The sequence below is a fragment of the Colletotrichum karsti genome (assembly GCF_011947395.1).
Source record: "Colletotrichum karsti strain CkLH20 chromosome Unknown Scaffold3, whole genome shotgun sequence".
Lineage (NCBI taxonomy): Eukaryota > Fungi > Ascomycota > Sordariomycetes > Glomerellales > Glomerellaceae > Colletotrichum > Colletotrichum karsti.
This window is the reverse complement of record NW_024065903.1, coordinates 1,342,813-1,366,675: the sequence shown is the minus strand read 5'-3', so window position 1 is coordinate 1,366,675 and position 23,863 is coordinate 1,342,813. Positions and strand designations below refer to the sequence as shown.

The 23,863-nt window shown below is 54.6% G+C and overlaps 7 protein-coding genes across 7 annotated transcripts; 4 read left to right on the top strand and 3 right to left on the bottom strand.

Moving 5' to 3' along the window:
- Window positions 1-131: 131 nt before the first annotated feature.
- Window positions 132-2,884, top strand: CkaCkLH20_01463 (secretion pathway protein sls2 rcy1; the record flags this gene model as incomplete). The annotated part of the gene is made up of 2 exons (XM_038884182.1): window positions 132-225; window positions 282-2,884. The coding sequence occupies 2 exons, from the start codon at window positions 132-134 to the stop codon at window positions 2,882-2,884; spliced, it is 2,697 nt and encodes an 898-aa protein (XP_038750774.1).
- Window positions 2,885-3,097: 213 nt separating this feature from the next.
- Window positions 3,098-4,390, bottom strand: CkaCkLH20_01462 (uncharacterized protein; the record flags this gene model as incomplete). The annotated part of the gene is made up of 2 exons (XM_038884181.1): window positions 3,098-4,110; window positions 4,180-4,390. 2 exons carry the CDS (start codon window positions 4,388-4,390, stop codon window positions 3,098-3,100), a joined length of 1,224 nt encoding a protein of 407 aa, XP_038750773.1.
- A 797-nt stretch (window positions 4,391-5,187) lies between these two features.
- CkaCkLH20_01461 (frag1 dram sfk1 family protein) lies at window positions 5,188-6,980 on the top strand (the record flags this gene model as incomplete). Its single annotated transcript, XM_038884180.1, has 4 exons — window positions 5,188-5,334; window positions 6,111-6,146; window positions 6,198-6,645; window positions 6,703-6,980. 4 exons carry the CDS (start codon window positions 5,188-5,190, stop codon window positions 6,978-6,980), a joined length of 909 nt encoding a protein of 302 aa, XP_038750772.1.
- Window positions 6,981-7,696: 716 nt separating this feature from the next.
- CkaCkLH20_01460 (uncharacterized protein) lies at window positions 7,697-9,543 on the bottom strand (the record flags this gene model as incomplete). The annotated part of the gene is made up of 2 exons (XM_038884179.1): window positions 7,697-8,448; window positions 8,496-9,543. 2 exons carry the CDS (start codon window positions 9,541-9,543, stop codon window positions 7,697-7,699), a joined length of 1,800 nt encoding a protein of 599 aa, XP_038750771.1.
- A 1,307-nt stretch (window positions 9,544-10,850) lies between these two features.
- CkaCkLH20_01459 (tyrosine serine protein) lies at window positions 10,851-13,527 on the top strand (the record flags this gene model as incomplete). The annotated part of the gene is made up of 6 exons (XM_038884178.1): window positions 10,851-10,949; window positions 12,226-12,334; window positions 12,558-12,633; window positions 12,714-12,896; window positions 12,979-13,114; window positions 13,171-13,527. 6 exons carry the CDS (start codon window positions 10,851-10,853, stop codon window positions 13,525-13,527), a joined length of 960 nt encoding a protein of 319 aa, XP_038750770.1.
- Window positions 13,528-13,621: 94 nt separating this feature from the next.
- CkaCkLH20_01458 (actin-binding protein) lies at window positions 13,622-14,875 on the bottom strand (the record flags this gene model as incomplete). Its single annotated transcript, XM_038884177.1, has 2 exons — window positions 13,622-14,364; window positions 14,569-14,875. 2 exons carry the CDS (start codon window positions 14,873-14,875, stop codon window positions 13,622-13,624), a joined length of 1,050 nt encoding a protein of 349 aa, XP_038750769.1.
- Window positions 14,876-15,379: 504 nt separating this feature from the next.
- On the top strand, window positions 15,380-23,486 carry CkaCkLH20_01457 (kinetoplast-associated protein kap; the record flags this gene model as incomplete). The annotated part of the gene is made up of 6 exons (XM_038884176.1): window positions 15,380-15,757; window positions 15,810-16,016; window positions 16,071-16,220; window positions 16,270-16,497; window positions 21,285-22,928; window positions 22,983-23,486. The coding sequence occupies 6 exons, from the start codon at window positions 15,380-15,382 to the stop codon at window positions 23,484-23,486; spliced, it is 3,111 nt and encodes a 1,036-aa protein (XP_038750768.1).
- Between the last annotated feature and the right edge of the window lie 377 nt (window positions 23,487-23,863).

The following is a 23,863-nucleotide window of genomic DNA, read 5'->3' as shown; positions in this document are numbered from 1 at the left end:
AACCCCGCCCGAATACATACGTTCGGATCTTACGAGGGATTCTACCATGAATTGAGAGACATTACAGCCTTTAGGCCAGCGCGAAAACACAATCGTATCCCAGATGCACCACCCATATTCCGACCACCAACATGTATAGGCGAGGAACTGTCCCTCAGGGGGGCGGCATCCTCGGCGCCTTGAAGGCGACCGAAATGCTGGATTCGAGGCCGAGTCTCCCAGCAGGTTCGTTTTGGCTGTGGAATATTGACTCAAAAATAGAAGGCTGACCAACACCATAGAAATCCTCGTCGCTATCCTGGATTACCTCCCCGTCGCGGACCTAATGCAGGTTGCACGAGCGTCTCGCCGCATGCAGGAAATGGTCTACGATGATACAAGATGGGTGGCCAGATTGAAGAGTATGGGATGCTGGAACGAGGCCGAGGCTAGACAGCGGTTTGAGGAGGCCATGCGGAGGAGGCGGGAAGCTGCCGAACGAGCTGCGAATAGCGCTGCCGTGGGCCAGCCGGGCGGCCCCGGAAGTCACACGGCATCGAAACCCACGAGTACGACCCTATTTGATGCTACGGTCGAAGAAGAGCGCCGAAAACGCCAATCCGTGGCGCCTCCAGTTGATGGGTTTGAGAGGATGACTGTCGGCGCTCCGGTAGCCAAGGACCCTTTTAAAGACCCGGAGGCACTACTCGATGTAATCAAGAATTCGAGGAGCATAAGGGGCCACGCAAGGGAAGAGTACGGCAAGATCTATGGCGCACTGGCGCCCTTCTATTTCGACTTGGCGAGGGCGAAGAGTCACACGGATCCTATCGTCTTCCAGGTGTTCAGGGACCCAGAGCGACAGGCCAAGATGCTTTCGAACCTGCAGCTATTTGCGAAAAGCGACTGGGCGCAAGGGTGGAACCAGCGAGAGGAACGACTTACGACCATGATGAGCATTTTTGAGAGCGCGGTGCTTCGGGAGTTTGAGCAGGGTTACGAGTTTTGGGACGTCGACGGCCGGATGAAGCGATACGCGCACGTACTGCACTCTCTGAACGGCGGCAACGCTGGAACAGACCTTTTTATTCAGAAGCACCCAATCTTCAGCGATCGCGACATCTTGACGGCAAATTCGGTGGATTGCATCAATCAAGCCAGCGGTGACGAGATCAACTTGGAGCCTTCACGACTGTTTTTCGAGATGCTTTTACGAAAAGTCAATGAGCACGCGGAGGTCATCGGCCGCATATTCGCCAATCCCGATGTTGTCTTTTGGGAGTTCATGGACAAAGTCAGGGAGGACATCATCATGGAGTACGTTACACCCCTGTTTGACGCAACGCACGACAGGAATCTGTCATGGTATTTGAGGGCGGTGGCGGGTGTGTTTGAGCAGGGCATGCTTTTCTTCCAGTCTCTGGTACCGCCAAAGAGTTTCAAGGGCAACCTCGAAGACAAAGCAAAAGAGATGATGTTGAGAGTTTTCGAACCACATCTCGACCTGTACTTGCAAGAGGAACTCGACTTCTTCACAACCCATGCTGAGGCCGAAGTCGCGGAGTGGGAGAAGAAACTCTCTGAGCAGGACGCGTCTGTTGAATCGTTCTACATGAGCAACTTCAATCGACAAGCGGACAAGAAGGACTTTTTGAGTTCTTTCAAGAAGGTGGTCATGATGCCTGTTACTGTACTGCCTACTTTTGGGAGTGCGACGACGGCAAAGCCCGCAACACCAAATGGCACGTCTGCCCTCTCCCCTCAGCCTTCAAGACCACACACTCCCAGTCTGGCTCCTAACACGGATGGCAACGGACGTCTGAGCCCATTGCCTGAGAAAGCTCCAACCGACGAACTAGCTGCCAAGGCGGCACTCATGGCGTCTAGAATGGAAGGTATCAAGACACTTTTCAGCATCGAAGTGGCGCTCAATTTGACACACGTCGCAAAAACAAGCATGGGTCGCGCGTCGATGTTCATCAAATTAGGCGGTCAGTATGGCGAAGAAGCTCGCGAGCAATGCGAAACCATCTTCGTCGTGCTACTGCGCATCCTCGGTAACAAACACGTCAAGGTCGGCTTCGACAAGGCCGTCGAGCACCTCTCCCACTACAACCCGCGAGAGGTCAGTGACCACAATCAATCCGGCGTCGCACCGTTGGTCACCTTTATTGAGCTGGTCAACGTCGGAGACCTCATCTCGCAGATGATCGACGTCTTCTACGAGCAGCAGCTCGCCGGTCCCAAAATTGCGGACCGGAACGACTTCCTCGACCCCGCCGGCATCGCCAAGAAGAAGTGGGAGCAGATGCTCGACGAGAGCGTCGCGGCCGGCTTGAACAAGGGCATCGATGTGCTGATGGACGAGGTCGAGTATCTCCACGGCACGACGCAACAGCCGACCGACTACAACCCCACCGATACTGGCGGCATTCTCGCCGATCCAGGCCCGACGCAAACGGCGCAGCGCATCAAGGACCTCGTCTCCTCGCACACGCGTATGCTGGTCGGCACAACCGAGAAATCGATGTTGGATGTCTTCAACGGCGAGGTAGGGCTTCGGCTGTTCACAGCCGTGTGCAAGCATCTCAAGCGGCAGCGCGTCAGCACGGAAGGCGCAATCAAGCTGATAGCGGATATGAACCTATACTTCGAGTACATCCGCACTCTGAAAAACCAGGATCTTCTGGCCTACTTCAAGGCGCTGCGTGAACTGAGCCAAATCTATCTCATCGACGCCCGGCATGCCAAAGAGATGGCCACTATCATAGCAGATGGAGACCGTTTCGAAGGTGTGTTCCGAGCGGAAGAGGCGTATGAGTTCGCTCAACGCCGGGCGGATTGGTATACCGTCAGAAAAGACGTCGAAAGAGCCATGTATGGAATGGAATGTTCACTCATGTAGAGGAAAGGAAAAGAGCACATATACTGTCTCATTCTTGGATTGTGCAAGAAAAAAAAATCTCCAAGTCGGGAGAGAAATCAGTTAGCCTGTCCTATTGATAATAATACCCCTCCTTGAATCCATTTGACTGTTGCCATGACGCCTCTAATGCTGCAATATTTTTCGTTCCACCATATCCATGAATTATGCACCGAAGGCCCTGAGGTAAGTTTTCTACCTCTGTCCGAAATCAAGCTTCCGCGCGACCTTGGCGCCTCGGTCCTCGTCAACCAAACCGGGTCGCTTCTTAAGATCTGCGCCCATCTTTTCCTCGCCGCCTCCCTTCTTAGGCAAATCCTCCTTGCGGGAGGGCTTGGGCTCTGTGCGCCACCAGTTGTGTCGTAGCATGTCCTTAGCCGTGATGCGCTTCTTGGGGTCGAGGATGAGTGTCTTCATCAGCAAATCCACGCCCTCAGACCCAACTGTGCCAAACATGGTCTGGTAGAAGTCCCTGCCCTTGACGGGCTCGCCGTCGTCTGGGACCGTGTAGGCCGGCAACTTGGTGACGCCGGGCCAGTTATCTTCTGTCGGGGTACCGACGGCACGGCAAATGAGAGAGATCTGCTGGACCTCTGTCTCGGAGGGCATGTACGGTGCGCGGATAATGAGCTCCGCGAACACGCATCCCACGCTCCAGACATCAACGGCGCCGCTGTAGTGCTTCGCGCCGAAGAGCAACTCGGGAGGACGGTACCAACGAGTGATGACCTGGTTGGTCATCACCTGGTGCGGATCCGCAAAGCCCCTCGCGAGACCGAAATCGGCAAGCTTGACCTCGCCGTCGGCGGCAATCAACAAGTTGTTGGGCTTGATATCGCGATGCAGCACAAAGTTCTCGTGGCAGAACCAGACGGCGCGGGTGAGCATGCCCATCCACGCCTTGATATCTGCGGCACCGTACCGGACGTTCTGGGTGTCCTTGATGAGCATCTCGAGGTCACCGAGAGGTAGATATTCGAGGACGAGGTTGAGATTCTGATCCTTTGAGGAAAAGACGGAGAGCAAAGAGATGATGTTCGGATGTTGGAGTTCTTGGAGGTGTTTGAGTTCGCGGACGGCGTCGGGGGCCATGCCTTCTTGGTATTCTTTCTGGACTTTGATCTTCTTGATGGCGACGAGAGAGGACTTGTTGGAGCGAAGGTAACCGAGGAAGACGATGGCGTAGGTACCTTCACCTAGCTTCTTGCCTGCGTGTCGTCAGCATATGCCATCGCTTGTTATGGGGCTAGAGTAAGCTGCATGGATATGTAGCGTACCCTTGACATATTTGCGCTTCTCCTCCTCGTTCATCTGCTCGGCGAGGTCGAGAGTCGGAGGCAAAGACGCAGGTGCGTTCTTGTCCTTTGGCGGTTGAGGGGTGCCATTGTTGGAAGCTTGCGCGGACGAGACGGTTCTGAATGGCGAACCGATTGAACCTGCCGGCTTCAGAGCATCGGTCGCACGCACAACTAGTGGTGAGGCCGACATCTTCGCAGTCGTGATGTGAAGATGTCAATGCGATGGAGATGTTGAAAGGACGAGGCGGCGAGATCTCTACAGCCTTGTGAGAAATGGTGGTCTCTGATTGGTCAGAAGCGCCACTGGAAAGCTCAGCCACGTTTGTTGTGGCTGGAAACCACATCTCGTTTGATTGGCTGAGTTATGGGATCTCTCAACCCAGGATCATTCCGGGACTCATTAAGCTTTTTGAGCCCTATCTATTCCTCTAACAAGTCCAGACGACAGATAGCTCGAGCTCAAGACTGCCTTAGCTGGACCGGCAAACAGCTTTCCCCTCTTCTCTCAGCTCGAAAACGGGATATGGACACAACGACACAATGATCCTACTAAAGACCTGGCAGCCCTTGAAGGACTAGTCCGCAACATTCGAGTAGCAAAATGGATCATCGAAAGCTCGCGATATGCTTCGAAAAGTGGCGAGTGCTCTTGGCCGTTGGCACCAGCCTCAAATTGCGCGGCGCAAAGATTACCATACAAGGCTCTTGTCGCTGGCGGAGTGCGGACAGTTTCGACGATGCGACTGAGCCAACCCCGAAATGAAAGGAAGACCTTCCAATCTCTGTCTGAACTCAAGGTCATGAAGGAGCTAGAATTGCGGCGGTGCACCGTGGAAGACACATGAACAGTCCGCCACCCCGGACAGAACGCGGACATGGTCACTCCCCGTTTTCCGAAGAGCACTTTCGATCTTACGCTGTATTTCGTGTAAGCAACGCGTAAACTCCAAGGCTGTTCCCTCCCGCTATCCGCCCTGTCGGTTGCAAATGCACAACATACTCAGCCTCGAGGAGTACTTGCTGGAACAAGGTGGTGGAGGCACGAGACATCATTCACATCTCACCGTCGATCGTTCCATCAAGTCGACGGCGCCGCCCAAACACACAGTTTTTGGTCAGACCAGTAATTACTCCGTGGGTTTGGCAAGATTCGAAAGAACGGACAAGACGCACAGCTGCAATAGCCCCGAAATTTGCGGTCCTTGGCGCCCAGTTTTGGGCATTCTTTGGTGGACTTCCCTACGTCATCCCCCGGCGGTGCCCCAAGGCCAATGACATGGTCACCCCACAACGCGCGCGACGGGGGAAGCTTGCGTCCCTCAAGTGCCGATCACTCATGACTTCAGACTGCCTTTTTCTGATCTCCCTTTATTTTTTTGGTGTAAAGAGCGCCCGAAGAGTCGACAACGTGCCGGCCCACCCGGAGCCAGCACCAAGCCATCAGCCATTCGCAATCGAACGGGGACGGGAGCGCCGCCCGAGTCTTAAGTCCGCAGACCCGGCGTCGACGCCCAGCCACGACACACGACATTTTGTTTCTCGTTATTCATTCGATTGATGTTCAGGCACCGCCCGATCTTTGACGTACGCGGGCTTCGTTCATTCTACATTCAATAACCTCCAGGTCGCCGACCGTCTCCCTCTTCTTTCGTGTTCACAGACGATTCGCAAGACTGTCGTCTCAAATTCGTCTGAAGCTGTTGTTTGTTTCCTCAACCCCTTTTTACTAGAAATCAGATTTGGTAAGTCTTGCACACTAGCACATGCCTTACAATTTACTCGTCATTCTGCGTCATCATAGCTACCACTCCAGCTATGTGGGATTTACAAACATAGCTGCCTCTTATTGTTCTCCCTGATGTATTCACAACGAAAATACAATCGAAAAAGCAGAGGCTGACCATCTCCAGAGCACAACCGCCAAGATGAAGATACTCTCGTACTGGGTAATTCATATCAACACACCCCAGTCTGCGTTCACATCTAACAATCCTTAGGTCTTCCCCATCATATCGGGTCTGATGTGGCTCAGCATGCTCCTGGGCATGCTGCTCTACTGGATCATCGACACCAACAGAGAAGTTTACCCATCAATGTCGCCTCCTCAAACCATCGCATACATCAGCGACGTCGGCGCCTATCGCCTCAAGCCGCTCTTCGTCACTGGATGCGTCATTACCACAATCTTCCTCGACCTCTCCTTCTTTTCCGATCGCTGGCTTCGTCACAAGGGCCGCCTCGCGCCCAACACGTCTACCGGAGAGAAGATCCTCTACGGCTTGAGCATCTTCTTCGCCATCATCGGCACTGTGGGCCTGATTTGCCTGAGCATCTTCGACACGTACCGCCATAAGAACCTGCACCTGCTTTTCCTGCTGCTCTTCATGGCCGGTTATTTGTTGTCGGCCTGTTTCATTTGCTGGGAGTACCAAAGATTGGGAATTAGTACGCCATCCAGCCCGCTCCCCTGTGTTGCCCAGTCGAGATGCTAACCATCAACAGAATACCCCGAGCACCGCTCCCTGGCGGCATCCTTCTGGATCAAGCTTGTCTTCATCCTAGTCGAGCTCGTGCTTGCCATCGCCTTCGTCACCTGTAACTTCAGAAAGATGTACAACGCAGCCGCCATTCTCGAATGGGTCGTCGCTTTCGTCTTCTCGTTCTACGTCTGGTCCTTCATGGTCGACCTCTACCCGGCCGTCCGCACCCGCGACAAGACCGCTCGCTTCTCGAAACCCGGAATGAGAGAGTGGTCTAGTAGTAGTCCTCCTAACTTCTAGGGGACACCAGGGGGGCTAATTGGGTGATGTGAGAAGAAAAGCGAGGGAAGGACATAAGACGCGCATTCTGCATAGACAGGTTGCATCAGCATTTTTGGTTGTTACGCTATAAGCGGCTACAAGCGGGCGTTTGGTGTTTTTGATATCCCTATGTAGTTACGAAAGACGATACGCAGATGAATTAATGCATCAACTAGATACTATCAAGCGACATAACATCTGTGTAACATGTTTTTTTTTTTGAAAGAAATGTAGATGGGTTAATATTTCCGACATCTGTGCGTTGGGCCCTGAACTGGTTGCCATCTCAACTTGCGGTGCGCATGGTCTCGTGAACGAGCTCCCGAGCGATGAGTTGATAGATATACGAGCCGGTGTGTTGTTAAAATTCTTCGCATTTCTGACACGGACAATTGGCATCATGGGCCACGGTCTGGGCGTCCCAAGCATCGCATGGTCAGGTGTTTTGTTTTGTCCAAGAGACTGTTCATTGTCATAAGGAATCACACGCCAATTCAATATGCCAACCAAGTTTGATGAAGATACCATTGTAGTGACACTGACCGACACTTCTGAATAGTGCTATTGAGTATATCATAAAGGTCCAAGATGCTCTGACGCCCGCATAAGCTCGCTGTTACCTTGCCTCCAAATCAGTCTACCTTACGCCGGCTACTAAGAGAACTCCATCCCGGATAGGGAGACTGCTACTACTACTAAATTATCTCCCGAAATCGTGAGTCCCTCGTTGGACTAGTACTCTTGAGTGAGGCACTAATCTTGCCAGTTGGTGGCGGCGACACGGGACCCTCGAGATCATCCCTCGCCAAAACAAACGTCTCCGACTCATCGTCCGAAGTCACGGGGCTCACATTCTTACTGTCCAAAGCTCTGCCTCCGAAATCTCCCCGGCCCGCCGGCAGCGAGGTTGAGGTCTCCGCCCTGGACCTGGTTCCGCTCGTGCCGGCGATAGCAACCTCCCTCATGCTGGCAGATCGCGCGTCCAAGCTCGTTGAGGACTCGTTCGCAATGCGCGTGAGCGCGACGCCGCCAATGAATCCCCTCTCTTCGGGAGAGGTCTCTCCGGCGGCAGAACGACCTCGCGGACGGGAGAAGCGGGACTTCAGCCACTCTTTCATCTTGTGTGTCGGCGAGCCGCTCTCGCTTGGCGACCGAGCACTGTCGCTGATGTTGGACGTCTCCTTCTGCGTATTGATGGTTGGCTTGTGCTGGCTTGACCTCCTGGACCTAATCGGGGCGTCGATGTCGTCGTTCGTCTCCTGGTGCTGCGAAGCCTCTACGTTTGCGTCGGCATCCTCAGACGGAACCTCTGGCATCTTTGATTTGCGCTTTTCGCTGTGGGAGAGACGTTTCTCTTCCGCCTTGGCAGCCTTCTCTTCTTCTTTCTTAGCCTTGTGTTCTTGCTTTTCGCGCTGCTTCCTCTCCTTTTCTTCCTGCTTGTCTGACTCTGCTTCGTCGTTAGTGACGCCAAATGATGGAGGAGAGTGAACATACCTCTAATTTTGCGGTTGATCTCCTTGATCTCTCGGTCCCTCTCTTTCCTCTTCTCCTCGTCCCTCTTTCTCAACTCAGCCTCCGCCTTAGCAAGTTCCTGTCTCTCCCTTTCGATGGCAGCTTTCTCGTTGATCTCATCGAGAACTGGTTGCACCCTCTTTGCAGCAATCTCGTCAACCAGAGCCGGATCCATGTACATCCCGCCACCGATGTCGACTTTGCCTTCATTCTCATTCGGGATATTGTGTCTGGCTTGGGCGACTAGGTGGGCCTTGTATTCCCAATCACTCATGGTGCTCGGTGGAACCATGCCCGTCTCTGCGGAAATCTTATCATCCATACCCTGTAAACGGGCCTTGACGTTTCGTTGTGCGGCGGCCAGTAAAGCTTCGCGATCCTTGGCACGCTTCTGCTCGTCGACTTTTGAGATGCTGTTGGAGAAGATGGACATTTGTCTTCGGATCCGCTCTGACTGCTCCCTGTCGTCGTCGATATCACCATCGCTTGAGGCCCGCCGCCTAAGTTTTCCTTTCATGGTAAACTTCCGCTGAGGAGATGCTGGACCGTTGTTGCCATAATATTCCTGGTAGTCTCGGTTGCGCTGGTGTTCCTCATGCAGTCTTGACAATCTCTCCTGGGCGAGCTTGTAAGCCGCTTCTTGTAAGTTCACATAGGACTTGGGTTGGTTATCGGCAGCAGCCGATTCGCCAGACTCCTGGTGAGCCTGGCGCGCCTGGTCGACCATTTTCTGTTGCTGAGTGTACATCTTCTTGGCCATGGCTACGGCGGAAGCATGCAGCACATCGGCCCTCTTCTGCTCATCGGCCTCCGGGCCAATGGCAGGAGCGGCAGTGAACATATTGCGAGGGAGGTTCGTGTACGGTACGGACCCGGAAGCTTCGGTCGGTGACCTGGACTTCATGGAAGGGGCGTGTGCCGCAGTTGCAGCGCTGAGGGCATTGGCGGCGGCTTTGGATTCGCCGGGATATGACTCTTTGGGCGCAGGCGTAGATTTCGCGCGCGGCCTCGACTTCTTCGTTGCCGGCATCGCACTTTGAGCTGCTGAAAGGGAACCGAGTCCATCCGTGGAAGTAGCGTGGGCGGGTTTCCGAACCGAGAGGCTTTGCTTAAAAGCCTGGTTGGCGGCGCTGTTTCCCCAAGAATGTCGAGGCGACAAAGCGGGTGGCGATGTTGTCGTGGCTTGTCTCCTGGCTGATGTGTGTGCAAGCAAAGCGGCCTTGGCCCCTGCAGAGCTCGAATTGGGTTCCCACGAAGGCGCCATCTTATAGTCTTTCGCGAGCATCGCAGCGGCAGAAGCAGAGTCTGACTTTTCGGGTTTCCAGAGTTCGATGGACTTTTTGTTGGCCCAACCTAGGCATGCTGCGGCCCCGGCGGCGGCTCCGTCGCTTTTAAGACCGGGGGACGGATAACTGGGGAGATCACGCGGGTCCGCGTACTTTATTCTCCCTGCAAGGCCTGCTGCTGGGTTGAGACGGGTCAATAAACTGGATGTCACTTTTGCCTGCCCTTCTGGAGAATGACAGGGGAAACTCTCGTATTCTGGGGGGTTGGTTTCAGTACCTGCTGTCGGTAACTGGCACCGTGTTTCCGCCATGGTTGGCTGCTGCGTCGATGTTTTGGAGCTGGCTTGCATCATCGCCAGCCCTGTGCCGGCTTGGTGGTAATGGTATCCGCTTTTCTTGCGGAGAGGTTCCTCCTCACACGCCGGTGACGAGGATTGATGGAAGCCCAGAGTGCTGGGTATCGGTTTACAGGGGGCGTGCGAGGGCTTACACGTAGGCGGCGGCGGGTGAGTGGACTGAGGATGAAGCGGAGGCGTGGTATTGAAGTTATTTCTGGAATTGCTGCCCCGTATCGTATCGCGAAAAGGATCGTACGTATCAAGAAAGTATCGTAGTGTATCGTAATTGGGACGACAACAGAGCTGCAGCTGGAGTCGCAGGGCAGTGCAATGCAGGAAAACAGGCACGATATACCAAGGCGGCGCAGGCTGCAGGGCCTCCGCTCAACGGAGGCATAGGAGTTATATCATTGACCCGCGGGAGTCAGGTCAAAGGTGAGAAGCGTCAGATAGTCAGGTAGGGAGCCGACCGGCGCGCGCGATGAGGTATGCTGGTGTCAGTTCGGCGCAATCTTTAGTGCTGGTCATGGTGAGCGACGACGGCCACGGTTACGTCATGTTGCGACTTGGGTGGTGGTCCATCCGCTTCGGGCCTTAGCGGCCTCCTCTAGCCCCTCCGTTCTAGTCCCCTTGAGAACCCCCCGTCCTGAGACCCCCTGTCTACCATCTCTTTCACCCAAAAACCATCTCGACTCCCCGTTACCGAACGACGAATGACACCGGCTGAACCGTCCACCACCGTCCACCTCGTCCACATCGTCGTCGCCGCGGCGCGCTTGTGGCTTCGGATCGACATAGGCACTTACAGCTCTGTTGACGGTCACCCCGTGCCGTTTTCCTGATGCTACTCAGTGACAGACCATGTTCTAGGCCGTGGATTGGGCAATTACAGGTGTTGGGAAAGATCGAGTCAGACTCAGCTCGACCGGCCTGGAGGGACTTGGAAGACGAGGCCCTTGCGTGGACTATGCCGTTTTTGTTTCGTTCTGTTTCTCTTGATCCACGCCTTCACCGACTGCGACAGCCGAAGGGTCCTGGGGTATGAGTACTATGTACCTGATCAGGCGCGGGTGATAATCAGGAGAGTCAGACAAAGTCTGGATCAGAATCTAGGGGTAAAAAAAGCCGTCATCCTAGAATCAGGGGTTGGGCTGAAGGAATTTGCGCTTTCTGTCTGCTTGCTTGCTGCACCTGATCGTTCCTGGAGGCTTCGCAGCACTTCTCATTCGTCCGACGGACTAACGCAATGTCAATCAACGTCACCTCGAATGGTTGATAATACATCGTGCGCTGGGGTTTTCATTGATACCAAATATAACTGCTCTCTTGGGACGACGTCTTGATTGTTTCCGAAGCAGCCCGTTATCCGATATCCTGGAAGGACGGACTGGATCACACACATCTTGGGGCATGTCTGCATCCCATGATTGTTGGTAGCGTTACTCTTATCTTTAATATAGTCGATGTCGTCGATGTCTTCGGTATTAGTTGTTCTTGCGGTCGCAGTAGTATTCGGTCTGTATCCTCATGTTGTTATGGCGCGTGCGTGTCGACTTTCCTGGGGATGTGATTTAGTCCGCTATTCTGGAAGAGACCTGCATCCAGAGGGTCTGGAAAGGGCCGGTGAACCAAAAGCTTGCTGGGACGGTCATGGACAAGATTGCGACCGACAGACCGAGCTCTTACCTGGAGTAGACCACCGCGCGACCTTATTAATCTCAGACATTTTTCTCAGTGACATCAAAAAGCCACCCCGGTTCTTAAGCTTTTCTGGAGACTTGCAGGGATCTGCTGAACCCCCCGGTTGAGGATCCAACCCGCCAATCTGACAGCGACAAGGGCGTCAATTGCGGTCGGACGGGGGGCTTGTAGGAGGCCCGGGGTTGGCGCTCGCCTGGCACCATCACATCCCGATCTTCCGGGAAGAAACTCCAGGGGGAAAGAAAAAAATCCAAACGAAATCGTGGCGTCAGAGCCACGTCGGTTGCTACTCACATCTCCCAACGCCGAAGAACATACTCGAGACCTCCAAAACGACGCGCCAGCGGCTTCCTAGTCTCCCATCGCCAACTGACCAACCAATTCTAGCGCCGAGCTGTGCTGGCCAGTCAACGAGCTCTGGCCATGGACAACTGCGGCATAACCTCAGTGCTGAACTTCCGTGACGTCGGTTCCACGGTGAACGACTATCTCGGACGTAGGTGCGTTCACACCGTTCCCAATTCCGTGCTACCTGTTCGATTTGGCTCTCAAATGAAACCGGCAGCCAACAGAGACATACGCACAAAGACACACTCTGACTCTCGTATTGCTTGTTAGACTCGTCCGAGAAGGCTTGTTGTTTCGCTCTGCAAGACCAGGTTCGTGGCACGCAACTTGCAATCTAGCCGGGTGCCAGTCGGGATCCTGACGTTCTGCAGACGATGCTTCCTCGGAGGACAGGAAACGTCTGCGAGATGACCTGGGTATCAAGGCGGTGATAGACCTGCGCACGAAGTGAGCATCGCGGGGGTGTGCAACCCACACACGTCGCTCAACTAGATCCCGCACCCCGATCACCGACTGACGCCATCAAGGACCGAACACGTTAGGCAGGCGAAGAAGCGCCAGGCCGATCTCCAGATTCCGGCGCTCCTGCAGTCCAACGCTGCGCTGGCCGAGCCGGTTCAGATACCGGGTCTCAGGTATCACGAGATCAAAGTAACTGGCGGCAACTTTGAGCGGTTCTTGCTGTCAAAGGTCTCCTGGGGCGGTTTCTTGTGAGTTCATGCCGATTCTATTCTATTTCACCGTCCACATCACCGTCTATGGTGTAGCTAACCTGTGCTTCTTAACACTTAGCCGTCTCATCTTCTTATTTATCTTCGGGTATCGCAATGAGGGTATTTCCATCCTGTCTCGTGAGGTTATGCTGCCACGCGGCCTGGTAGGACTGGGATTTGACACCCTGGACCAATCTGGACCTGAGGTCGCCAAGGTACGTGCGGACGTGTGTGGTGTGGTTACTTTGCTCACTCCTGACGTGCGCATTAGGCACTGAGAGTCTTTCTCGATCCGACAGGCTCGCCCACATTGGTGCATTGCACTCAGGGCAAGGACAGGACAGGCCTTATCGTAACTCTGGTGCTTCTGATACTGGAGGTGCCGCTGGAGGCAATCGAGCACGATTACTCGTTAACTCAAGGAGCTCTCGAGTCCGAGAGAGAGGAAAGACTGATCGAGATGAGAGAGATTGGCCTGACGGATGAGTGGTTCGACACGGCGCCGGACATGATCGTCAGTATTGCTCGGCATCTCGACGAGGTGTATGGCGGAGTCCAAGGATACCTGGACAAGATCGGGTTTGATCGGGATGACCGCCAGGAGCTGAAGCAGCTTCTCCTGTACTGAATTGGCGAACTTAGCGGAACCTGCCAGCCGCCGATGAAAGCTACTTCGCAAATTCACTGGGCTCTTGTACTGTGTGTTGTGGGTATCGACTTGTTCATTTCTTCGTGAATCGACCTTGCATCCAGCAACGGTACATCTTCAACTTGCGCGCTCTGTTCACGAGCATGCGCCTGTCGACGCCAAGTTCATCGACGTTGAACGCGGCTTTCGGACCCTCTGTCTCGGACTGGGTTTCGCCAGACCAAATCTTCTCCAGCTCGTCCTTCTCGAAGAAGTACACGCGAGTGCCGTCACCGCGCACGTAGAAATTGTCATCAAGGTAACGGCCTTTCTTGAAGCGAACCTGTGCGAGATCACCTCTTCCATAGTCTCGGAAGCAGACCTGACCGCCCGGCTTAAGGAGTCGGTGGACGTTGGAAACGGCCTTGTTCCATTGACCTGGAGCCAAGGCAGAAAAGATGAAAATGAGAATAGCAATGTCGACGGTTCCCTCCTCGAGTCCAGGTGGGAGTTCGTCACTCGTCACGTCCCAGACGTCGGCCTGCACGAAACCTTTGCCGTAGGACTCGTGTTTTCGCATGACCTCTACGGCCGTCTTCGAGTAATCACAGGCATGAATCTTAAGATTAGGGTTCTTGTTGAACTCAGTGATGGGGAAGGCGGTGTTGCCAGCGCCTGCTCCGATTTCAAGGATCACAGTCTTGCCGGCATCCTCTTTGGTCACCTCGGTCAAGATTGGAAATTCTTGCTGCAGCCACTTTCGGTTCTTGAAAAAGTTGGCCGTGTTGTTCTTATAGAAGAGATCCCACATCCGCGCGGGATTGTTGTTCAGTCTGTCTTGAGTTTCTTGTTAGCGCGCTGTCCTAAACGACCAGGCAGAAAAAAGAGTTATTTCTCAGAGGTGTAGTCAGATGGGAGCGAAAGACTATAAAGGAAGTTTTCATCACAAAGATTCAGATGAACTATGCGAATATTGCGTGGGATCATCATAACACCCGAGGGAGGAAGAAAAATTTGCGCGAGCGGTGGAGTAAAACTTACTTCTGTCAAAATCAGAGACTGGCGACTGGCGCTGCATCTCATACTGTTCCTCAGCGAACTTCTTGTATGCGTCGTCAGTCTCGACGTGGTCCCAAGCGTTGAACTCGAAGGCATCATCCCCCTCGTTGAGAAAGCGGCTGCCAAACTGGAATGGGTCGCTTCTCTTCTGGTTGTGATCAGGGTCGTGCGATCTGTGAGCGGGTGTTCCCTCCTGACCGTTGACTTCAGAGACCTGGAGATTGGCCGTCTTCTCAACGAGGCCTTGCTCGTCCACTCCATTGGGAGTCTGAACCTCAGGAGACGCCATTGTGAGGGGTTGATCAATACAGGAGTACTGCAGATCTTACACTCGCGTGCTAATGCGTGTGTCCTCACGGGTTCCTGAAATCTCCAGGTTTCTGTTTGGCGCAGGAAGTGTTGAGAAGAGGAAGGAACCAGTAAATTTTGGCGCTCGTTGAAGTTTTTGTTTGCGAAAAAGTTGTAGTGGGGCAGCCGCCGGTGCGACGAACCGCCGGCTGCCGACCCAGCCAATGAGGTAGGTAACCTAGAAGCATGGACCTTAAAATGCTGGGCCGCGGGTGGGCGTAGCGCAGTACTGGATCCGCAGGTTGGTCGGCGCCGCGTGCCTGGCCCTCCGAGCTTAGTTGGGAGTATGTGCCAACAGGGTGCTTCAACGTTCCTTCAATCGACGACAACAATCACGATCACCTAGAACCTAAGCGAATCAGTACTACAAATCTCAGACGCCCCAAAGTCCAACGATAACTCCCGACTACGACCGAATCGAGTTCTGCCATCGCATAACGGCAACATGGCTCCATCTCTCGTGCGCCCTCAGGGCCACCTGTCCCCGGCCGAGGCCTTGGAGCTCGCCCAGCAAGCGCCGACGATTCTGCGAAACAACCCCAAGGCGTTTTCATCATCGCCCTTAGTGTCACTCTTCTCCGCATCAGAGACACCAGAGACGTGGATTATATACGAAAACCTGCTGTTGGCCTGTCTTCGAACTGGAGATAGTCAAGCAGCGCACCAATGCCTGGAGAGGCTGGTCATCCGCTTTGGGGATGACAACGAGCGCATCATGGCGTTCAAGGGGCTGGTGAAGGAGGCGGAAGCTGATAATGATGGAGAGCTGGTGCAGGTGCTCAAGGAGTACGAGACCATTCTGGGACAGAATGCCACGAATATTGTGGGTTTGGTGATGGCCGTTTGGCATTGCAGCTTCAGCTGACCCCTCACAGCCTGTCGCGAAACGGCGCATCGCGCTTCTCAAGTCAACCGGCAAGATATCGGACGCAATCACGGCTCTCAACTCGCTCGTCGACTTCTCCCCTACCGATGCGGAAGCTTGGGCGGAGCTTGCAGACCTGTACCTGTCCCAAGGCTTGTACTCGCAGTCCATCTTCGCGCTCGAGGAAGTTCTGGTATTGACGCCGAACGCATGGAATGTTAGTCACGTAAAGGTGCCCTGGTTGCTGCTTTGTGTTGCTAAATGACGTTAGATCCATGCTCGCATGGGTGAAGTGCTGTATATGGCCGCTTCAGCCTCAGACAGTACTTCGCAGCAACAACTAGCCGAATCTGTCAAGAGATTCGCTCGCAGCATTGAGCTTTGTGACGACTATCTCCGTGGTTATTATGGCTTGAAGCTAGTAAGTAGACCGGCTCTTGTCGATGGATGGCAGCTAACGGTACTCCAAGGTCACGAACAAACTCCTCAACGAGCCCTCAAAGCCCTCCAGGCAAACGGGTTCTGACGACTGGGCTCTTCCCAAAACCAGCACGTTACAGAAGCTCAACGAGGTGGCCACGCAGAAGCTGGCCGAGATTGTGCGTCGCAATGGTGCGCAGGACAAGCTTTGGCAGGGCTACGACGAATCGGAAGTGGCTGCGGCGCGAGACTTGCTCTCCAAGGAGTCAGTGGACCTTGTGAGATGAGCGACGAGCCTTTAGCAACAAGCAAACAGTCTTACCCTAACTGATCCGGTGACAATTGGGTCACGTTGGCATAGCGGCATGCCAGCTTGCTTCATGCAAGGCATTGTCGATTTTGGGCGGCATGCTGCTCGTCGAAATTGACGGGCATTCGGAACATTCGGGCCCTGGTCGGCGTCATGTCTGCAGCGGATCATCCACGTGCGACTGAAATCACTCGAGTCTCGTTGGTGTTTGCCGGCCAATCGCGGACACGTTGCCCAGTCACGGAACACGATAACGGGAGAAGCGGGCAGCATTTTCCTAATATTCGGGCGTAAAGCAGGCGTCGTCATCATGTCGAATAGAGAGGCTTCGTGCCTTTTTTCTCAGTTTGGCGATTGGGCAGAAATTTGTACCAAATCCACAGCAGACATGTTTTTACTGGAGGACTAGAGACGGCCACCTAATACGTTTCAATGAATTATTCAAGTCATTTCCTTCCCGGTTCTATCGTTCCCGTCGCGGCCACACCCGTAAATGTGCCCAATGGAGGCAGACCAGGTCGCAGCATGTCGCAGGGCTGCATGTGATCAAAGGATACGAAGGTACGAATATTGTTGGGAGCCCGACAACTAACAAGGCCCACAGCATGTGCTGGCAGTGAGTCAGTGAGTTGATCCACGGATGGATCTCAGGCACCGTCATTCGAGACCCTTGTCGAGTCGATCTAAGAGGCATAACATTCTGACCCGTCGGATCATGGCAGAAGTTTGTCGAGCACGCGCCATTTCAGATGTTGAAGATGTGTTGAGATGCCGAAATGCCAATCAACTTGGGCTGACGAGGTTCAGGTGTCACTTATATATCCGGGCAATGCCATGCCATCAAGCCAACACTCCGTACACCGGTACCGTCTCGGACTCGCCACTCTTATCTGCGTGTTCTCGAACAGCCCGGCGCCTCGAGCAAACAGGGAGAGCCAAATGCCGCTGTCGTCAACCACGTCAGACCAGTTGTTTCATGCAACAGTGGAAAATTGCTGTTGCAAAGAACATCTCGAAAATCGGGCGCAGTTTTTCCTCTGCCACCTCAACACAATGACATGTGCGCCGAACAGACTTTGTCAAGGCCCGAACCAGCTGTGGCGTCAACAGCAGCTGCCTCATCACCGCCCCGTGAAAAGACAGAGATACTGTCATTCAGTCAGATTGTGGGAATAGTATCGTTGTCAGTGGCACTGCCTACGTGCCCACATTGTGAAACCGGCCGCGAATTGACTGCATAGAATCGCGGTAGCCAAGCAAACCAAGACCAACGAACCAGGCGAGGTGGGTGGGCATTGCGAGAATGGTATAGCTCGACGGCGGGACGGCAAGCAGGCTGGCACACGACAGAAAGACTAAAAGCTGCGGCTGTCGTAGGTAATATCTGTACTTGAGGTACATCTAACGCCTTGGTTCCGGCTTACGTCTTGCGCAGCCAGTGCGGATGCGGCGCCCTCGCGAGTCGCCCGAGGTACCGTTTCTTGCGGTGTGTTAGTCTCCTGCGAGGCGGTAATATAGGCGAAGAGGGGAGAGCAGGCCAGGCCAGACCAGACCAGACGACGACACTGACTTGAGAGAAGAGACCTACTACCTAGAATTCGAAGCTGACGGTTGCCTGTGCTGTGCAGTCCACATGAAGCACTCTCACTGGTTATCCGTCCGTCTCGAGCCCTTAACATACAGGTGCGAGTAATAATAAGTCGCGAGTCTAGACGTCCAGTACTTTGTAAGATAGTCGGAGCAGAAGAACCACGCTGTTGGATTGTTTTCGCCGCCCCCAATCCCGGCTCGACTCGAGTCGACTCGACCCCCTCCCTCCTTCCCATCGTTCTCCTGTCAGATAAATACTTTGCGACGTCTCATCCAGCCTGCTTAAACGCACACATTTTCGACCCCCAATTTCTTCCAGTTCTTCTCTCTTGCTTTCAACATCCATTTGCTTGCCCCTCCCTCTTCTTTTCTAAGACTAAAGAGAAGAAGCATTCCAAACTCAAAAAAAGGGTACTCCCGGCCGGTTGACCGTACAGGCCCCACCAGCATAAACGAACGCCTAGGACCGTCCCGCAACGGAGCCAAAAACCACGCCTGAAGCACGTTCCTCACCGAGACAGCGAAGCGAGAAACATCGGCTGGCGTGCGAATAGACTGGACGGTTGAGCCACAGAGCGAACAGAACAGTCGGAGTCGGTGTCGGCATAGAGTCAGGTACCTAAGGCAGGTACGTACCTCTCATCCCTGATCTGTCACCATCCACTGTCTTATCCGAACGTCGACAGATTCTAGATTACCAGATTCCAGAAAACGCTCCCCGACCAAAACAGCAACAGACGGCCAGATTGACGGGTCCACGCGTGCATCTGATCTCCCGTCATCTGTTTCTTGTCAGGTCTCGGGTCTCAGACGGCGTGGCTCTGTCCTAACGTCGTCCATCGCACTCGCCAGAAACAAACACACATAAGAAGGAGAACAAAGCCAAAGAAAGGTACGCGAAATGCAGTTTTCAACGTCTTCGTCGCGACGCGCTTTTTCGGCTTTCCCATGCCACTTCACTGCGTTTTGCCTGCTCTATCCCTCGCGTTTCTGTCACTGGCCATGCGAATAGGCATGTCTTGGATGGGTTTTCACGACTGGCTTTCTGCTCTGCGTCTTCCCTGTCAACAAGCTGCCAAGTGCCGGCTACCTACATCCCACATGTTCCTCCGTACCTTACCTTACCTACCTCAATACCTACTCGCGGGCTGTCCTCAGGGCAACCAGCTTCCGGTGTCGCCGTCGGTGTTGTTATTGTTGTTGTCGTTGTTGGCTGCATTTGATTGATTTCGGGTGCTCTGTACGTCGCGCTGCGCAGTACTTCAGTCTTCAGTCAACAGCTTCGGCTGGTGGCCGCTGGAGGGAGGGGCAGCGTTGGATCCATGACACAAGCCGGTGTCCGGCTGCTGACGGTCATTCAATGACATTCCATCGCCCAGCAGTGTGAGTGAGTGTGGCCCACGATCCATCGGCTTCCAAGTGGGACAACAAAGCAAGGGGGCTTCGAGACCGCCGCCTGGACACCCCGCCGTAGCCTGCCTCCTTCTCCATTCCATCGTCCCCGCCGGCCGTTCTCTCACCTGCGATTAGATGTTGGTCAATTCTGCCTGCCTCTCTGCCTGCTTGCCCTGCCCTATACTACCGTGCCGTCAGCGTCAGGTACGGAGGTTTGGTGGCCACTTGTCTCAATTTTTGTTGTTTTTTTCCCTTCCAAAATGCGGGCTGAGAATGGCGGGGTTGCTTGCTTGTTCCTAGGTACGAAGTACCTTGGTCTTGGTCGGGTTCGTTCGGTGCTGGTCTGGCCTGGTCTTTCCCCCTCCCCTCCTCTCCTCCTCTCCTCTTCTTCCCTACCGCCCCAGGCCACGGCTTCCCCTCCACTCTCCCTTTTGGGGCTTCCCATTATGTCTGTGTGTCCGTGTTCCATGTCCAGGCTCGTGCCCCATGTCAACATGGGCATGGCGTCTCGTCAATTCAATTCCACATGATTCTTCCGAATGTCGCTGATCTGAGATTGGTAGCTTCTTAGCAGCACCCCTAGATACCCAAAATTGACCAAGACCGTCGTATCGCTGGACTTGTTTCCCGCACTTTTCTCACCGACAACACCTGTCTGCCGGCTCCCGGATCCCAGAAGAGGGAAAAGAAGGGCTAACAGCGAGAACCTGAACAACAACCACAATTGGGGCTCTGTCTTCACTTTACCCTCCTCACCTCTTCCACTCGGCTCGCTCTCTTCTGCTCCTCCTCCCTCCCACTCGCCTCGCCTCGCATTACAGCGCAGCGCAGCGCACCGCATCGCATCGCCACCCTTCTACCTCCTCTCCGAGAAATCAGGGCAATCCAGCTGCCCAAGGCGACCAACCAGCCAGGCCCGGCCGATTTGTTTAGACTGCGGTGGCTGCGGCTTAGTTTGGTGCATACAACCTTGTCTTACGCCTTGAACGGAGCGGTCGACAGACCCGCAATAGCTGCCCAGCACCCAGCTGCCACTGTTTCCCTCGCACCCAATCGCGCTTCCTTTTGCGCCCAACTGCACGATCTTTGGCCAAATAGCAGGGGCCTTCCCGGCTACATCCAGGAGCCCACGAACGAATATCCACCCGCCGACTGCCGCCAACGCCCACGCCCACGCCCACCCCTCAATTTTCGCAAATCGCCCGTCTTGCAACTCGATTTCTCTACTCACTCTCACAAATTTCCAAACTTTCTTTCCTCCCAAAACCCGCCCTTGCTCACATCGAGAGTTCGTCATCTGATCACCGTTCGTCCCAACGCGCCCATCATCCGCACTTTGGTCTTGTTGCCGCCTACCACTCTTCCATGCTTGGATAACCCCTCCTCATCCACTCAAGCGCACAAGGGCGAACGCTGCTCCAGCTCCCACACTCAGTTCCTCTCGGTTTCCCATAGCGGAAGCCCTATCCTCGCCAACCTCGTCCGACCTTTTTCGTCCAATTTATCCCTTTGCTCCGGCTCTCTCTCGAGCTCGTCGTGAGTAAAGGGTCTTCACCGACACACACTTCCCCATGTCGTAAGTGTTGTACTTTTCAACTAGGCCAGGAGACAATCGACTTGGTGGCATTCGCCCAAGGCACCACTCAACTAACACATTCCGGAAGACGCCATTTACAAGGACGTTTTGCCCCACGCTCGGGAACAACTTCCGACTCACTCACTGACGACGAGGATCGCTACCAAACCACAAGCTCAGAGTCTGGCGAACAGAACGAGAGCTACTCTGACGACTACGACGACGGAGAAGACCTCGGCCCAGAAGATTCCGCTTCCGTGAGCCCCCACAGGTCCTACCGCCCGCAAGCACCTCGAGCCGCGTCTCGTTATCACCAACTGCCTCACCGTCCCGCTCAACCCGCCTACCCTCCCGCATTTCGGCCCGGTTCAGTGCCGAATCCCCCAGAAAGCGTGGATCCCGACGAATACCAGCCGTCATACGGCCACCGCGGCGGCTATGGCGGTCATGCACCTCCGAACCCTCATGCCGGCCAGCAGGTCCAGGGCCCTGGAGGCCACAACCCCTACTTCGGCGGCCGCGGTCACGCACCAAATGCCTATCCTCAAAGTCACGTAGGTGGCTATCCTATGGGCGGCAGCCCATATGGGCCTCCCCCAAACCAGCACTCAATGGTTCCTTACGGCTACCAGCCCCAGCCCCCTGGCCATAACCCTTTTTCGCCAATGTCCAACGGAGGCGGCCAGAGCTACTTCGGAGATGGTCGTGGCAACCAGTACGATGCCATGATGCCCTACCAGCAGCCACAGGCCCCGGCCTACTACGGCCCGGGAGGTTACCAGATGCCGCAGCACATGGCCCAGTTCCTCTATTCTCAACCCGCACCGCCGCCCCCGCCCACGGAGGTGGCTCCGCCCAAGACCCCTGCGCCAGCCGCACCGCCCTCCCCGCCAAAGCCAGACCCAGAGAAGATCAAGTTGCAGGAGCAGCTGGAGGCTTTCAAGGCGGAACAAGCCCGGAAGGAGGAGGCCGAAAGGCGACGCGAGCTTGAAGAGAAGATCCGCAAGGATACAGAAGACGCCATCGCGCGACGAATGGAGGAAATGAGAAAGGCCCAAGAGGAGGCGAAGAGGGAGATCGAAAGGGCCAAGAAGGAGGCCGAGCAGGCTGCACGTGAAGCTATCGAGCTGGAACGTAAAGCCGAGGAGGAGAGAGAAAAGAGGCACAAAGAAGCCATGGCTCGGGCAGAGCGTGAGGCAAGAGAAAAATACGAGGCCGAGATGAGGGCTCAGGCCGCAGCAAAGGCTGCCGAAGCAAAGGCTAGGGCCGAAGCGGAGGCGGCTGCTCAGCTGAAGCTGGAGTTGGCCATCAAGGCCCAGGAAGATGCCAGAATCGCTGCCGAGAAGAAGGCTGCTGAAGACGCCGCCGCGAAAGCCAAGTACGAGGCAGACATGAAGGCGCAGGCCGAGAAGGAGGCTCGCGACAAGATTGCTGCTGAGAAGAAGGCGGCGGAGGAAGCTGCTGCTGCCAAGGCCAAATATGAGGCCGAGATGAAAGAGAAGGCCGAAAAGGAAGCCCGCGACAAGATCGAAGCCGAGAAGAAGGCTGCGGCAGACGCTGCTGCGGCCAAGACGAAGTACGAGACGGAAATGAAAGAGAAGGCCGAGAAAGAGGCTCGCGATAAGCTGGAAGCTGAGGCCAAGGCGAAGGCCGAGGCCGAAGCTGCTGCCGCTGCGGCTAAGAAGGCTGAAGATGAGCTCAAGAAGAAAGCTGCCGAAGACGCCAAGGCCAAGTATGAAGCGGAGACCAAGAAGGTCAAAGACAAGCTGCCGATCAAATTCAAGGACGCTGTGGGGCGTAAATTCAGCTTCCCTTTCCACATTTGTGCTACATGGGGGGTACGTTTCGAGCCGTTCAATGCCTTGCGAGACATTCAGCTAACATATCTGTAGGGCATGGAAGAGCTGATCAAGCAAGCCTTTCTCCATGTGGATGTCATTGGGCCGCACGTCCAAGAGGGACACTACGATCTTATCGGTCCTAACGGCGAGATCATCCTCCCGCAGATCTGGGAGAAGGTTGTCGAGCCTGACTGGACTATTGAGATGAAGATGTGGCCCATGGAAAACAAACCACCACCCCCCGCAGCCCCTGGCATGTTCCCCCCGGGTATGAGGCCTCATGGTCCAATACCACCTGGGCAGGCCCGCCAAGGAAGGCCGCCGTCCATGGGTATACCGCCGAATGTTAGGCCTGGCGGCCCCATGCCACCACCTCCAGGCCCCCCCGGCTGGCCGGGTCGTGGTGGTGGACCGCCGCCTCCGCGAGTGCGTCCCGATGGTCTCCCTCATGGTGTCAATATCGTGAATGCTGCACCACCCGAAAAGAAGCCAAAGCCTAGGGGTTCTATGCTTAGCTGGATGGCTGGCGGGAAACCCCCGCCGAAGAAGAAGTGAGTAGTCATGTCTGAGAAGTGTTTGGATACTTACTAACAAGAAATAGGGGCCACAAGAAATAGCCCTGCAGGGAGCCGTTTCTCTTTGCAGCTATCAGAAAGACTTGCTATGAATCTGCGGTTGGGATCGTTTTGATTTACGCATGATACCTCGTCGCGTTTTGTTTTGTCTACTTTTATCGAATCTTCACAGGGTCAATTGTATGTACGCAATGCATCTCAAGGACTCACGGCTCGGTTCGACGTCTATAACGCATTTATGCCCGGAGCACGAGCTATGGAGGAATGAAGTCTGGAATGGAATGCATGGCTGAAAATAATACTCGCACAAGACCACACATTTTCGGGGAATCATGCATCAAGAAAGGTGGAGGAGGC